The sequence below is a fragment of the Spinacia oleracea genome, chromosome 2 (genome assembly GCF_020520425.1).
Source record: "Spinacia oleracea cultivar Varoflay chromosome 2, BTI_SOV_V1, whole genome shotgun sequence".
NCBI lineage: Eukaryota > Viridiplantae > Streptophyta > Magnoliopsida > Caryophyllales > Amaranthaceae > Spinacia > Spinacia oleracea.
The window spans coordinates 85,280,614-85,297,379 of record NC_079488.1 but is presented as its reverse complement, the minus strand read 5'-3'; the positions used below and the strand labels follow the sequence as shown (position 1 = coordinate 85,297,379).

The window sequence follows — 16,766 nt, the reverse complement described above, 5'->3', positions numbered from 1 at the left end:
AATAGTTAATAAAAAAAAGGTAGAGAATAAAAATAAAATAAAATAGATACACTTTTTTGGGAAAGTGATTTTTGGCGGGAAAAAATCGCACCAGGAATTGACACGTGTCATTCCTGGTATCTCTTTTAGTATATAGTAATAGAAGATTCCTTGTGTTTTGCTCCGAGAGTATCATTTGAACAGTACTCTCAGGTATTATTAATATCTCACAATAGTCAAAATGAAAAAAGTCGTCATTATTACTCTCGGAATTATGAAACGTAGGAATTATTAATATCTCACAAATCACAATAGTCAAAAACTCACAACTTATCTTTAAATTAAACGGTCCAAGGCAAGTGATAGTGTGATACACCAATGCTCCAACAGTTCAACACTTATCCTGCATCTTACAACGCTCTCTTCCCGCCTTCTCTCCCTCTCTCCCCTCCATAGATGGCAGAGATACTAGCTACACCAGTTCTTCTACCCGGTCCTTTACCAACTACACCCAAACACCGCCACCAGTCTCTCTCTTCACCACCACCACCACAGCCACAAACACAACCACTACAGCCACCACTTCTGCGAGCATCGCCGCCATCTGCTCCGCTTAAACCTCTTGTTCAAAAACCCCACCAGCAACCACAAAATTCCAACTTTATCAGAACCCGCAATCCCAACACCTTCAACCCATCTCTTCTACATCTTCCTAGAAGTCGTCGCCGCCTTGGAAAACACCGTGACCCCAACCGCGGCAAACCCTGGACCCACCACAGTCTCTCTCCTCAAGGTCAGCAAATTTTCCAAATTCTTATTGAGACTGGGTTGCATTCATCTAATTTAGACCGTATTTTGATGAAATTGTTTGAAAATCAAGGAACTAGTGAAAATCAGCAGGTGGGTAGTCTTGGTTTAGGGTCTGTAAATGCTGACATTTTGGGTATAATTAAGGGGTTAGGATTCTTGGGGAAGTGTGATTTGGCTTTCAGTGTGTTTAATTGGGTTCGTAGTCGAAACGATTATCAAATTCTATTAGATGGGCCTGTTGTTGCTGCTATGATTAGTATTCTGGGTAAGGAAGGCCGTGTATCGGTTGCGGCTTCCTTGATTAATGAGCTAAATAAGGATGGTTTTGACATTGATGTTTATGCTTATACTGCAATGGTAAGCGCTTATGCTAGTAACGGGCGGTATAGGGAGGCTGTGTCGATTTTTAGGAAAATGGAGGAAGTTGGGTGTAAGCCCACTTTGGTTACTTATAATGTAATTTTGAATGTTTATGGTAAGATGGGTATGCCTTGGATTACAGTTTCTGAAATCATGAACAATATGAAGCTTGATGGGATTTCCCCTGATTTGTACACTTATAATACGCTTATTAGTTGTTGTCGTCGTGGCTCATTGTATGAGGAAGCAGCCGAAGTTTTTGAGGAGATGAAGTTAGCTGGCTTTGTGCCAGATAAGGTCACTTACAATGTCATGTTGGATGTTTATGGGAAGTCTAGGCGTCCTAAAGAAGCGATGGAGGTTTTGCGGGAGATGGAGTTATGTGGGTTTGCACCCAGCGATGTGACTTTCAATTCATTGATTTCAGCTTATGTGAGGGGTGGTTTATTAGAGGAGGCTATGGTGATCAAAGCTCAGATGTTTAAGAAAGGGATCAAACCTGATGTTTTTACTTACACTACTCTCTTTTCTGGTTTTGAGAAAGCTGGTAAAGATGAATGTGCAATGAAGGTTTTTGAGGAGATGAGAAATGCAGGTTGCAAACCTAATATTTGCACCTTTAATGCCCTCATCAAGATGCATGGTAATCGCAAGAGGTTTTCAGAAATGATGCAGATATTCGAAGAAATGAAACATTGCAACTGTACACCTGATATTGTCACTTGGAACTCTCTTTTGGCTGTGTTTGGACAAAATGGAATGGATGTTGAAGTCTCTGGTCTGTTTATTGAGATGAAGAGGGCAGGTTTTGCACCTGAGCGAGATACTTTCAACACCTTAATAAGTGCTTACAGTCGATGTGGCTTGTTTAACCAATCGTTGGCTGTTTATAAAATGATGCTGGAAACTGGTGTTATACCAGATCTTTCAACCTATAATGCCATTTTAGCTGCTTTAGCTCGAGGTGGGCTTTGGGAAGAGTCTGAAAAAGTACTTACTGAAATGAAAAGTGGTCAGTGTAAGCCTAATGAGCTGAGCTACTCTTGTTTGCTACATGGTTATGCTAATGGAAAGCAGATTGAACGTATGTGCACTCTTGCAGAACAGGTGTATGCTGGTGAAATTACACTTCATCCCGTGCTACTCAAGACTTTAGTTCTTGTCAATAGCAAAACCGGCCTTTTAGTGGAAACAGAACGAGCTTTTTGGGAGTTGAGGAGGAAAGGCTACTCTATGGATATAACTACTTTGAATGCCATGGTATCTATATATGGCCGTCGACAGATGGTTAAAAAAGTTGATGAAATTTTGGATTTCATGAAGGAGAGTCAATTTACTCCTAGCTTGACAACATATAACTCTCTCATGTACATGTATAGCCGATCTGGATCATTTCTTAGAGCAGAAGAAGTTCTGAAAGAGATTGCTGGTTATGGACTGCAGCCTGATATCATTTCATATAATACTGTTATATATGCTTATTGCAGAAATGGTCGATTGACGGATGCCTCTAGAATTTTCTCTGAGATGAGTGGCTCTGGAATTTTTCCTGATGCAATTACTTACAACATTTTCATTGCATATTATGCTGCTAATGACATGTTTCCGGAAGCCACCGACATGGTTCGCTGTATGATCAACCATAATTGTAGACCTAACCAAAATACATATAATTCGATCGTTGATTTTTATTGTAAATTCAATCGTCCAGATGAGGCTGCTATTTTTGTAAATAATCTTCGCAAACTTGATTCTTATCTCACAAGGGATGAAGAGTCAAGGTTACTGGAGCGAGTACGGAATAGATATTTCAAGTAAGACTCATCTTTCTTCTGACGTCCTATTTGAGAGGAGAGGCTGAGATGTTTCTAGGGTTTGCCGGTTATTGATCGATTGGAAGAGGTTGGCTTTTCTATTGGACTGCGGCTGTGAACTTTTTAAGAGAATGTGAGCATTAATATACTAAAGTCTTTCTGGAGGATGCTATATCAAACTTCTAGACTTTTCTATACTTTCTATGACCTAAGGATTTCTTTTGGACTGCAGCTCCGCATCCGTGCCTTCTGACTTGGTATATCCATTCATCATCTTCTTATTTATAGGCTTCATGCCACTGTTATTATTTTTGGAAAACATGTATATGGAGTAATCCCTGAATGTTCTTTATTTCTTTTTTTATTTGGGGGGTGGGGGGGGGGGGGGTGTTGTGGGAGGAGCCACCTTTGGTTGCATGCCAATCTGTGTGACTGTGAGTGCAGTTTTCTTAAGGCACAACTACACACATAATAATGTTCTTGACTTTTGGGGTCTTGCAGTTTTAAATTACTTCATCTTGGGACGTGAATGAAGAATCACTTTGCCCAGTGTGTGGCCACACTAATGTTGTTATTATACCAATGTACATTTATGAAACAACTGAAAGTTTTCCCTCCTTATAACACTGCTTTCAATTATTAAAAGTTATTTATCTCCTTTTCTACTTCCCTATTTGAAGATCTTTTCAGGTAATACAGGATACGTAAGAACCAGAATCTTATCTCATACTATACCCTTAGGGATATCAAACTTAACTGGCTGGGGATTTCGAGAGTTACTTGTTTGGGGAGATCCAAAGAAATTAGGTTAATCTGAAATTTTGTTTTCTGATTGGATTACAGCTTGTCCGCTTTCTTCAGCTGTTAAATAATTGCTCAGATTTGGCAATAGTTTATCTTTATGGCCTTCATTTCCAAGTTCAAAAGGGTTTTGCTCTTTCCCAAATTTTTTGTTTTTGAATTACTGACATTTTCTTTATGCTAACTGCCATGCCTACTTATGGAGGTAGCTACTCGAAGGGAAAAGAGCTGGTAGTCTTTAACACTTCTCTTGATGAAGATGAGGATGCATGTCTTGAATAGATTGAGAAAGACGAGCAGAATGGTGTTTCCTGATTGAAGAGGGGCTATCCTCCAAAGCAAAGAGATAAAAAGAGGAAAAATCTGTTTCACCAGGCCTTTGAGGGCATGGTAAGTCTTCTTATAGCTCTTTGTTTTAGTTAAATTTGGTGATCTACATGATCCATGAAAGATTTGAATGATGTGTATATAAGTGTGAACTTTTAAGTTTTGATGTTGAATGCGAGTTTGGGTTGTTTGGCTATGATCAACAACAATAACAAAGCCTTTGTCCCAAAATGATTGGGGTCGGCTAACATGATATGTCATAAGGAACCGCATGCGGAACGTGAAGTAACAAAAATAAAAGGTTATGTTAAAGAGAGTAGACACAAGACACGAAAAAGAGGGAACACAAAAACAAGATAGGCTGGTTTAAAGTAGAGGCATAAACATGTTTTGAGAAAAGTAAAATAAAATAGGGAAACGAGAGAAGTTTTGCAAAGAAAATAGAAAAAAGAGAAAGGGACGGAAAAAAAGTCATGTTGAGTCGTCGGCATGTATTATCTCCCTCACTCCGCCCTAACTAATGCCATATTTTCCTCAATCACCAATAAACTCATGATCCATAATTAATGATCGATGTTAACTTACTAAACTATAAACAATAATATATGTACATAAAGCTCGTGAACTTGCCTAATTATAAATGTTGGCCTTTGTGTAACTTTGATTTGTCTACTTGTGCATGAATTTGCCTACAGTTAATATGAGACCTCTAGTGGCTTATTAGGTAATTGCTATTAGCGTATAACTTTAAGGGGTGTCCCATAATACACTCACAATATCCTTGACAGGAAACAACAAAGCGTTACTGATGAGAACCAGTAATGGATTTTTAGTAAAATTCAAAACAGCAACAGGGCTAGTCTTCGGTGGAGGCTTGATAGGCTGGATCTTGGATACTGTGAACCCTCCCATTTGAGAAGGAGTTTGTAACCGATTCAATTTTGTCATTATTGGCCTTGGCTGTAACTATGTAAGCCCTTCACCTATTGAGGTTTGTAGGGTAGAAGAGTATTGGTGGGATAGGTTGCAGAGGTGATGGGATTAGTAAGCAGTTTCTTTGTTTTATTATGAATGCTGACAGGAGTTTAACCAAGGTAGCCTCTGAAGCAAAGTTTGAAGTTTAATTTGTTAAATAATAAGCTAAGCAATCACATGGTATGGAGTGGTTGTAACTTCTGAGGGTTATCATGATGAGTCACATATGCAGATATTAAAGGCTAAAGTTTTCTCTTGAGGAGACCTCGCATAGCTCAGGGTGTGATAGGAGACTTTGGCTATTCTTGATCCAAGTGGAGCAAAGGGGGATCTAGGAAGCCCGTCGAGCAGTTTGGTAGCAAACTAGCAACTTGTCTAGAAGCAGGACCAAATAATTGAGCAACAAACTTTAAGGCCTGTTTTTTTGGAGTTAAGACCTGTTACTTGTACTTATTCTGAAGAAAAAATGAACCAGAGAAATCAAATTTGAAGATTAAGTATGACGGCCATGGTATCATAAGGGCACAGAATTTATTAATAGAACCTATAGGATTTGAACTTATTTTGTCAGAACTTGTTATGTACGAGAAAAACTTATTTTGTCTGAAAAAACTTGCTTTTTTACGAAATTGCCCGAAGGAAACTTATGTCAGAAATTGTCAAGTACCTGACTTATCTGAATTTTCTCAACTAATTTTGCAAGTCAAAATGAGTCTAACAGAGCAGGGCCTTACTTTTTACTTTTTTCTGTTTTCTCTATTCAGTTTACAAGATAAATTGCCCCCTCTCTTTTTCTCTCTGTTCAAAACAACTTGATAATGTGCCTATTACTTCGGAATGGACAGAGGAATTTTCATTCGTCAGTGATGGATGTGTTTCTCTTATTATTGTTTTGCTCTTTATTATTGTTACACTCAACTGCTATTTTTTATTATTTATTGAAATAATGTGACAAATAAATAAATCCTTTGTTCTTACATGTTCAAACATTCAGCTATGATTATCCTTATTAGATTATAGGGGAAATTACTTGAACAAGTCATCATATGCTTTGTTTTGGCCTAATCATTTTGAGTTGACATCCACCCATACATTCCTTTAGTTCTCATGCTTTAATCCCTGAAAATGAATGTCAAAGAGTAGTAAAAAATCATAGACTAGGGACTTTATTTCTCTGTTTGCCCTTTGAAATTACCTTCTGGTTGAAATCTTCAAGATTTGTCAAAATGTTTGTTCAAGAATCTAAACATTGATGACAAGTTATTATGTTATGAGCTGTTATTTGCAGCTAAAATCAGAAAGCAATTGGTTATTGTTGTAGCTATAATGCTGAAAAATATGTGATGTACATTTTACTGTTTACTAGATTAGGTCCCGACGTCCCGTGCATTCACCGATATTTTAAAATAATGTAACTAAGTTTTTTATAATATATTTGACTGAAATATTTATCTCCCTGAAGTTACAACATAATTAATAAGTATTGAACATACTCATTTAATGACCTAGTACAGTACGGAGTATGCATTTTCCGACCTACTACATATTACATATTTTATATTGATATGTTGATTTGGCAAAAATATCGAGTAAATATATTTCCGATTATTAATACTTCGTATAACGGTCAGACTAAAATATTACCAAAAATCCTTTTTGGCAAATTATTATTACGTGGCACGTATTATTGCCATAATCTGTATATTTTTCCATACATAAACAGTAAATAAAAAAGGATAGAAAATAAACAAATACATAAAGTAAAGATTTTTTAGGAAAAAAGTTTGTGAATGGAAAACTTTGCTCCAGGAAGTGTGTCATGTCAGTACTGGTGTCTGTTTTAGTGTAATGTAATAGATTGTAATAAGAACAACTTATGGCATCACCATATTAGTTGCACAGTTATGTCGAGGCATGTACTAGATTAAGTAATACCTTCTGTATATGATATTATTTTGCTTGTAAATTCGCGTATGAACTACAGAACTAGATTAAGTGATTTTCGTAATACTCGTGACATAAGAATGCTTACTATTATAAAACAGAGCCGTGAAGGGTTGTAGAAGAATTTTTTATGATAATACACCTAGTCAACAGCTGCCTAAGGACCCCTGTTTTATAATATACCTTCCTTTGTTTCTTTCCTTCATTGTCTTATTATCTCTCTTATCTGCCTGTGTTCTCATATACAATCAGGGTTTTGTGCAGTTAAATTTTCTCCATGAGCTGGTGGTGGCTTGGCGCTATAGGTTCCTCTTTACATGTAGGTGACCTTATTTTCTTGATTTATTTCTGTGTTTTGTTTTTAACTCTCATTTCATTTCAGTGCATCTGAATGTTGTATTTTGCTCCTCTGAAACTTGTTCATGTCTAAACTTTGCAGAAAATAGAGAGTGGAGATATTCCATCAAAATACCATAATGTAGCACTTGTAGTTGGCGTGACTGGCATCTCTGGCAATAGTCTTGCGGATATCCTTCAACTATCCACTATTCCTGGTGGCCGCTGGAAGGTCTATGGAGTTGGGCGGCGGCGTCAACCTGAATGGCAATTTCACCACAACCATGTTCAATATATCCAGTGTAATATGGTTGATCCTGAAGACTGCCAAGCTAAACTTTCACATCTGAGTGATGTAACTCATATTTTCTATGTGGGATGGGTTACCAAACCCACTGAACAGGAAAGTTCTGATGAAAATGGGAAAATGCTTCGTAATGTTCTTAATGCGGTGATACCTAATGCGCCAAACTTGAAGCATATTTGTCTTCAAACAGGTCAGAAATATGCCCTCCCTTGTTTGGACTCATCGGCTGAAATTCAACATGAGCCTCAATTCGTTGAGGAGTTCCCAAGGGAAGATATTACTGATAGTTACTATGCTATGGAGGATATATTGGATGAGGAGGTTCAGAAAAAGGAGAAGCTGACATGGTCAGTCCATCGACCTGCTGTGATGTTTGGGTTTTCTCCTTACAGTACTAGGAACATTGTTGGGTCACTGTGTGTTTATGCAACAATTTGCAAGCATGAAGGACAACCCTTAAGGTTTCCAGGAAACCAGGCAGCTTGGGATGGTTACTCAGAGGCTGGAGATGCAGACTTGGTTGCAGAGCAGCAAATATGGGCATCACTTGATAACAAAGGAAAGAAGCAAGCATTCAACTGCAGCAATGGGGATCTGTTTAAGTGGAAAGATCTATGGAAGGTATTGGCTGAGGAATTTGAAGTAAAATTCCTGGAATTCGAAGAAGAATCGAATAGCCTTGAAGAAATGATGAGAGAGAAAGGTCCTGTATGGGACGAGATTGTTCAAGAAAAAGATCTACTGCCAACTAAACTGGAGGAGGTTGGGACTTGGTGGTATGTTGATTCAATTCTGAGATCATCTGAAGCTGTATTAGACAGTAATAATATTAGCCGGGGAATGGAAAAAAGCAGGAATTACGGATTTGGGGGTTCCAGAGAGACTGCAGAGTCTTTTCGTTTTTGGATCGAACACACAAGAAGGTACAAGATTATTCCTTAATCTGTTAGATTGTTGGTGCTGCTAATGGTAACTGACCCAGATTGTCATTTGGATTCACTGGGTCAACTATGAATTTGTTTACAAGTTATGGTATGGTGAATAGATGTGCCCTCAACTTAGCCAAAAGCCAACAAGGCACAAAATGGACCAGATCATTTGTGTTGAAATCATCAAATCACACGTTAATAGCACCTCTTTTCTTCCTTTGAATTTTATTATTGATTATTTATTATTGATTGGCAGTGTACAAAGACTAGTCTCCTAGTTTGTACATTTGTTAAGTTTGAACTTTTATTTATGTGACCGTAATTCATGCAATTTAGGCTACTTTTTATTATCCACTTTTATTAAAAAAATTTAGTTTAAGCTGTCTTGTCTTCTTTATTTTTTATATTTTATATTTTATTATTGTACTATGTGCTTTTTTATTCATTTGAAATAAGGGATAATTAATAAGGCCAGAGAAATAAAGTGATCAAGATTTGTTTAAGATGAAACACCCCTTAACAAGTTCTTGTGAAACGACATTGAAACTTTAAAGTTAAAAGGTTGTAAGGAGTTGTATGAAAAGGTAGGACGTCATGACTACTAGCGGGCTGGCATGGCCCAACACCATCAAGCTTATAAATGAAGTGCTTGAAACCAATTGGAAATCTTAACGGAACGACACAAGAGTTGAAACTAGGATTTGTTAGGTGATCCTTCTCACACGAGTCGTGGGCCGACACGGCGAAGTGCCATAACTAAGTGAAAGGATGTTAAGGTATGATGTCCTAGATCGAAGTCTAGAAGCCCATCCACGGCGTACCCACAAAGTGTTAATTAACTTTTGTCCACTTCTTGGAATGAAACATGTAGACATGTAGTACAGTGAATTAAAATCGCAGTCTGTTATATTTTTAACAAATTTATTTTAATAAAATGGTACATATTTTAATCGAAATTGTGCATATCACAATATGCTGCCTTGCCGAACTCCATGTAATATTGTAGATATATGAAAACAAGTTAGTAACTAACTATAACCGTATGTTATTGTTATTGTTATTGTTGGGTAGAAAAACATCTACATATATACCAAACATAGACAGACATAACACCTAATTAAATCGGTGCATTATTTACGTGGCTCATTCTTGATATCATCCATCCACCCCATCATTTGCTCATTTTGGTCCCACAACTTGCCGCAATCAGATGCCACTATTACATTTTACTAATCATTTTCCATCCTTTCTTTTAAATAAGCTTTTTTTGTTGTTACTTTAAATAAGCATTCCTTATAACGTCTTTTATTTCTATTTTTGTGTATTCTTTTATTATACTTAATTATAACATCCTATGTACTCCGTTTCAAAATAATCTTTACAATTACTATTTGTACAAAATATTGTTAGATAATAATTTTCCATGATTTGTATTATAAAGCGTAGTTATATACAAGCTAATATAAGACCTTAACCTACTAGGCCAGATAACGAAATACATTAGCTAACTTAAATGCAATAAGGCCCAACACCCCCCCCCCCCAAGTTAGAACATGCAAGTCACAAATGCCCAACTTGTCGAGTAAGTATAAAAATTGACGTTTACCCAAAACTTTTGTGAAAATATCCGTCAATTGTTCATCTGTTCGTACATGACTAGTACGAATAATACCTTCTTGGATCGCATCACATACATAGTGGCAATCAACCTATATAAGTTTCTTACGTTCAAGAAATACAGGATTTTGTGCTATATGTAAAGTAGACTGACTGTCACATAATAGGTCCATTGTCCTAGGGTGCACCACTCCAAGACTACCCAAGAGCGCCTTAAGCCATTTTAACTCTGTCGTTGCAGCTGTCATAAAGCGGTACTCGGCCTCTGCAGAAGAGCGAGATACAGTGTTTTGCTTTTTTGTCTTCCAAAAAATAGGAGAATGACCAAGAAAGCTTAACCAACCAGTGATCTGAATGAGTATGAGTACATCGATCAAATGAGTCTATATAATTGTTAATGATCAAATTAATTACGAGTATCAGTCATTCAATCAAAATGAAATGTACGGAGTAATAAGTTGAGGTATCATTTTAGGTCATTAATTAGTTGAGCACAGAAAAGAATTCTTAAAGTACATTATGTGAAAATTATGAGTATGAGTAATATTGTAAAGAAAACCATAAAATCAATGTCACAATAGTTTAACTTAACTTGTCTTTAAACATTTGAATATTTAATTTTAATTTTTCATTATCACTTAATGTACTTTTTAAAGTATAAGTGGTGACAGAAATATATATTTTTCTTAAAAATGGGATGGATAATCAAAATTATGAGCATTGGCCTAAGATTGATTACCTTATAAAATATAGTTAAAAATCAATTATATTGGCATCAAATGCGTAGTAAAAGTTACTACCTCTGTTTCAGAAAGTTTTTTACAGTTACTATTTGCACGGACTCCAATGCAATATTTAACTACTAATGTATTCAATTTCGTATGTGAAAAAATTATAAAAAGTTGATATTTTGAAAATACATATCGAATCAATCTAACAAGATCTTACATGTAACGTTTTGATATATATAATAGTGAGAATTTACGGTCAAAGTTTTTATATTTTAGACACGTATTCCAAAGTGTAAAGAACTTTCAGAAACGGAGGAAGCATATCTCTTTTCTTTGTAAGTTTGTGGCATTTTTCCACCATTTCATTTAAATAGTGGTATATTTGCAAGTATACTACAATAGGTTTCTAAATTAAGAATTGTGACAATATTTTTCCAACATCTGGAATTAGTTTACAAGATTTGAGGAGGTACTTAAAACAGTTTATACTCACATGGTCTTGAATTAAGTAACATAATGAAATTGTTAGGCACAAGGGTAAGGTGGCGTACGTTCGACCCTTTCTTACTCCGCTTTTTGCGGGAGTCTCTTTAAGACAATGTGGTAATGATAATGATAATGAATGAAATTGTTAGGCATTAATAAAAGTCGAGTAAATCTAATATATATGTATATATAAAGGAATTGGCCAATCATATATATGTATAGGAGAGTTTTTTCAAGAGTAATGGAGCATCCGGAAAGTCCAGTCATAAAATCGAATATTAATTATTTATAAAATAGTAAATAGATAAATATGATAAACAAATAAAATTCACTTCATAATATTTTAAGATAAAAAAGTAAATAGATAGTGTTTTGAGAAAAATAAAATACTGGTTGATCAATTATATAAAATCAATTTTCTTCTTAAAAAAATATACAAACTTGGTACCCTCGCCCCATGTCTCTTGTTACGTACTACGCATATTTCATCACTTCAATTCATGTATCTTCATTTTTAATATTAATTAAGTTATTTTATTCTTTTCGGTTTATTATATTCCCTTTATAGGATATATTTTTAATAATCATATTAAGTAGAAGATCTACAAAAAATAGGGTTGATTTGAAAATCATCAATAAACATGACACAAAATTTTTGGTTTTGTGATATTTTGAGACTTTTGAATTGTTTTATTTTTGAGTTTCATTAGATTTTTAAGAAGAGTTATTGAAAAATAATAGTATTTGCTATTGAGTTTGCCGAGTGAAGAGATTTTCACAGGAGAATGTTACTCTATACTTATACAAAATTGATGTATTATGTATATTAGTTTAGTAATGATTTAATTTTTAATTTTGGGGAAGAAAAAGTATGGTTATATTTCTCAAATTTTCAATGCATAAAATATTATCGTCCAAGTCGGACAACGACCAGAGTTCACAAGTTGTAAAATTAAATTTGCGTTTTCGAAACACCAGTATATCTATGAATGAGAATAATTAAAATCTCCAACACCCTAATAAGAACGAGACACATGTTACACCACCATAAAGAGGGCCCGCATAATTGAGGTTTGTATAATTGCATTTTGGTATAACTCTATAAGCGCAAGCAATGCGTAAAATAGTGTATACATTTAGATTTAAGATGAGACATCCCAACCTGGGCCACCAATAGCCCAGGCCCACACCCCCTCCAATATTTTTTTGTTGTTTTGGTTGGTAGTCTTAATTAGTAGTAGTGCCATGTGATCAAGCTGGAATCTTCGTTCTCACTTCACTCCTCCTTTAATTTCCCACTATTTATTCCCTTCTCCCCCCCTTCCCACCTCTCTACCGCCGCTCACTCTCTCTCTCTCTTATCACTTTCTCTCTCCTCCTCACTCACTTCACTCCCCTCCCCTCACTTCCCACTTTACTAGTCACTACCCACATCCGGCCCGACATTATGGATCTCAAGGCCACGCTTTTGCTTGGCCTCATCTGCATTACTCTCGCCGTTGCCGGCGGACAATCCCCCGCCTCATCCCCCACTCAATCTCCTCCCACCACCACCCAGCCACCTCCAGCAAACCAACCTCCACCAGCTACTCAACCTCCTCAAGCAAGCCAACCTCCACCAGCTACTCAACCACCTCAAGCAAGCCAACCTCCACCAGCAACTCAACCACCTCAAGCAAGCCAGCCTCCTCAAGCTAGCCAACCTCCACCAGCTACTCAACCACCTACCGCTTCTCCCCCTACCCAAACCACCACTCCACCTCCTACCACCACCGCCTCACCACCACCAGTAGCACAAGCACCCCAACAACAATCTCCACCACCAGTGGCTGCAACTCCACCTCCAGTAGCTGCAACTCCACCACCTGTTTCCTCCCCACCACCAGTGGCAACTCCACCACCAGTTGCAACCCCACCACCAGTCTCCGCTCCACCACCAGCAACAACCACTCCACCCGCTGCTGCCCCAGTTGCTACACCAGTGGCTACACCGGCTGTTTCCCCCGTCGCAGCGGCACCATCTCCATTGTTGTCTTCCCCACCATCTCCCCCCGCTGAAGCTCCTGGACCTGGTATGGGTGGTGCTCTCTCTCCTGGGCCCACCAGCTCCGATTCTGATCAGGTATACATTTTTAAATCTTTATTGTTTTTAATTTAATTGTTGCATTGTTCAGATCTAAGTAGGTGTCAAGTGTTAAATTAGATCTGATCGATGTACTATGTCGATCTTCGTGTTGTTGTGTTTAGCGTGCTGCATTGTTGTCGGGTATCTTTAGTCAAACATCAGTGATAATAGTAGCACTAGTTTAGTCTAGTAGAAGTACTCAATTCTCTCTCTGTCTTCATTACATTGGTCTACGGTGCAGTTAGTACTCTGTATTGCATTGACTGATTCACATGGTCGTGGAAGATAATCTACTCCAAAGTAATTTGTTGTTAACAAAATGTCGTATGAGGCTGTTTTACAATAAATTATCGTGAGATCGTAGCTTTTAATATCACACGGTAAATTACCCGAGATTTTGTTGTTTATGTTTCCTGCTATGGGCAATGAATGAGACAATGTGATATGCTCGTATTCATGATGACATGAATTATTCAATCATCTTTTGGGATGTTTTAATTTGTGTTAGATATCAGAGAATTAGGTTAGGAGGTCTTGTATTGTATACTTAGGATCCATTCGACATTTTTGCGCTTAGCCGTTGAACATATGTTTATCTGAAGTTTTGCATTTGTTATTTGTAAAATCTTGTTACACTAATTAGTGCACTGCACTAAGCATGTTGTTACTGTAAAACAAAGTATGAAAGTATCTTGTCTTGGATAGTAAAATGGGTGGACTAAATGAACGATGATTCTGGCTAAGTGGCTAAGTGGCTAAGCATCCTTAAATGTATTTACATTATCACTGGTGTTACCGTGTCAAGGGTTTCGAGTTGTGGCCTGTAATTCGGAGTAGTATGGATATAAATTGTACGAAAAAATAGATGTTCCTTTAGGTACGAAAATTCTTACAAGTTGCTAATTACAGATATAAAAAATACGTATTGTTACTGCTATAATTAGCAACATGTATAACAACTACAGTACACAACAAAAACTTGAATCATCATGTGAAACATGGTAAAGCCTATATTACGCTAAATATACTCCCATCCAGCTGTTTGCTGCCACCTTGAGGATCCCTAGATTGGAAGAACTTTGCTTAGCTTTAAAGAGAACCACGGGTGGGACCTTTTACTATATTAATTTCGGATGATTGGTGTGATGAATTAACCATGTGGTATTGGCATGATGTAGCTGGTACAACATCATCTTATGCTTCTTTTTATTGCCTAATATATGCTTGTTTTCTTTTGTTATGAGGATTGAGGACCTATCATGAAAGAGACTTTGGTAGTTAATGTTTTCACTTCATCGTTTTTTTCGAATTAAACCGTTTTAGTGATTGCTAGTCCTATTGGATCAAAATTGATTCATTAGACAGTATTAGTATCAATCTATCACTCAAATTGTTGGTTGGTTAAATGATCTTGGCGGGTCCATTCCTTCTATACACTGTGAGCTGACTTTGGATTCTACTTTTTGTATTTCTTCATTGCGTCTAAATCATATTCATGAACATTATGAAACATGATTAGATATGATCTCAATTTAAAATGACTCATTCAAGAAAACAGGGGAATTGCCTTTACTTTCAAGGCTTAAACTTAAGAATCCTAAGTAGCACTACCACTAGCACTTACCCTTTACCGCTTCTGAAGCAAATGTTGTGATTCTTGTGATCACCTTTAGCTGTTGCTAATGTTGAGGAATTGAGGTCATGTATTGAAGTATAATATTCAATGCTAACAAGATACAACTCGTGATCCTTGAACAAACATGCTAGTTTTGGTTGGTTGTTACCTGCTAGAAGAGATTGGCCCACAATCTAGTGATCATATGCAGAAAAGTCAGCTGTTTCTGGATTCATTCATAAATTGACATCACATTTCATGCAAGTTTGCCATTATTACATAAACTAGAGCTGTTACCTGTTACTGATATATATATATATATATATAAATTTTGAAATGCAGAGTGGAGTAGAGAAGATGTGGTCTGTTTCCAAGTTGATTGGAAGCTTGATTTCTGGATGTGCAATCCTTGCCTTGCTATTTTAAGAGAATCATCTGCTTCTGTGGGTTATGTTATCGCGGTATTAATTTCATTTATGTAATATTGGATATGTCATTTGGTACCTGCCCTCTTGTATTTTGGATTTATACATTCAATCAGGTGGATTCTTTTTTCTTCTTTTATTTTTGTGAGATTTTTGAGGGTTAGTTTATCTTCTTTCCGGGGTGACTCCTATGTTGTACTCCGTATGAGATTGTATTAGTAGTTGATTTAGCTTATTACTTTTAGTAAATAACTCCTATTCATTCTTGTCATCGATTGCGATTCAACTTTTTTTTATTTCGTCCATAACATAATCCCACACCTCTTATGAAGAAAACCGTGCTAATGATACACATTGACGTACACATTAACATAACATGCTAGACCAACATTATGAATTGAATTATTTAACAACGCTTATATCATTGAGCTAGAGTTAAACAGCACGAGGCTGGCCTCTCATTTATGGTCGAAACTGGTCCAAGACCAGGGGTGAATGTCTTACTCCTGTAGAAATGGCCCTATTTCAAACCTTATGTCCAAGTTCCGGTTTTTCCTCCTTGATGCCATAGGTGCCGTGTGACTGCGTGACTCGGCTCGAATATGCCACTTTTGATGTACTTTTTGTGTCCGAGCATAATATGGACCGAACTTGGGCCGGTCTTGCCTAATTTTGCAGTGGAATGCCAATTTGTCACAGTCCGAGTGTTTTGATTATGGGGCGGCAAGAGCGCAAGCCTTATGCGGAAAGTGAATCTCAAGGCTCGCGGCACAAGCGGATGCTTGATTCAAAATGGGCATTTTTGCCTATTGGCGACAAAAAGCGAGGGTAGATGGTCGATCGGGACGCTTGTGTGCGCACAACAGGCACAAGCGGGGACCGATGACGAGAGTGTATCTGTTTTGAGAAGACATTGTTGAGTCTTGAGCACAATATCTGTAAAGGCTAACAACAATGTAACACAAAGACAACTTCTAATGAGAGGTATTGGTCCATATCCCTTATAAATGTTTACTTTGAATTAGCTTTAAACTTCTAATGAATGCTGGATTAACAAAAACATAATAATTCTATCTAAAGTCTAGAAAACTATTAGAAAGATCTTGGAAAGCAATAGATAAGCAAGATATAAGTAAATGAAGGTTGGATTTTAACACAATGCATCTACCTCTAAGTAAATGAAGG

At 36.9% G+C, this 16,766-nt stretch overlaps 3 protein-coding genes across 4 annotated transcripts; all 3 read left to right on the top strand.

The window, feature by feature from the left end:
- The first annotated feature begins 313 nt into the window (after nucleotides 1-313).
- LOC110777898 (pentatricopeptide repeat-containing protein At5g02860) lies at nucleotides 314-4,152 on the top strand. 2 transcript variants are annotated; one of them, XM_021982481.2, is made up of 2 exons: nucleotides 314-3,220; nucleotides 3,974-4,152. In XM_021982481.2, exon 1 carries the CDS (start codon nucleotides 436-438, stop codon nucleotides 2,965-2,967), a length of 2,532 nt encoding a protein of 843 aa, XP_021838173.2. In that variant the 5' UTR covers nucleotides 314-435; the 3' UTR covers nucleotides 2,968-3,220; nucleotides 3,974-4,152. The 2 variants fall into 2 exon arrangements, with proteins under 2 accessions (XP_021838173.2, XP_056693154.1); XM_056837176.1 differs by having other exon boundaries at nucleotides 3,970-4,152.
- LOC130459144 ((S)-8-oxocitronellyl enol synthase ISY1-like) lies at nucleotides 3,954-8,595 on the top strand. The gene is made up of 3 exons (XM_056836154.1): nucleotides 3,954-4,035; nucleotides 5,831-5,925; nucleotides 7,450-8,595. The coding sequence occupies exons 1-3, from the start codon at nucleotides 3,954-3,956 to the stop codon at nucleotides 8,593-8,595; spliced, it is 1,323 nt and encodes a 440-aa protein (XP_056692132.1).
- A 4,084-nt stretch (nucleotides 8,596-12,679) lies between these two features.
- LOC110777901 (classical arabinogalactan protein 9) lies at nucleotides 12,680-15,852 on the top strand. The gene is made up of 2 exons (XM_021982485.2): nucleotides 12,680-13,538; nucleotides 15,499-15,852. Exons 1-2 carry the CDS (start codon nucleotides 12,864-12,866, stop codon nucleotides 15,580-15,582), a joined length of 759 nt encoding a protein of 252 aa, XP_021838177.1. The 5' UTR covers nucleotides 12,680-12,863; the 3' UTR covers nucleotides 15,583-15,852.
- Nucleotides 15,853-16,766: the final 914 nt, after the last annotated feature.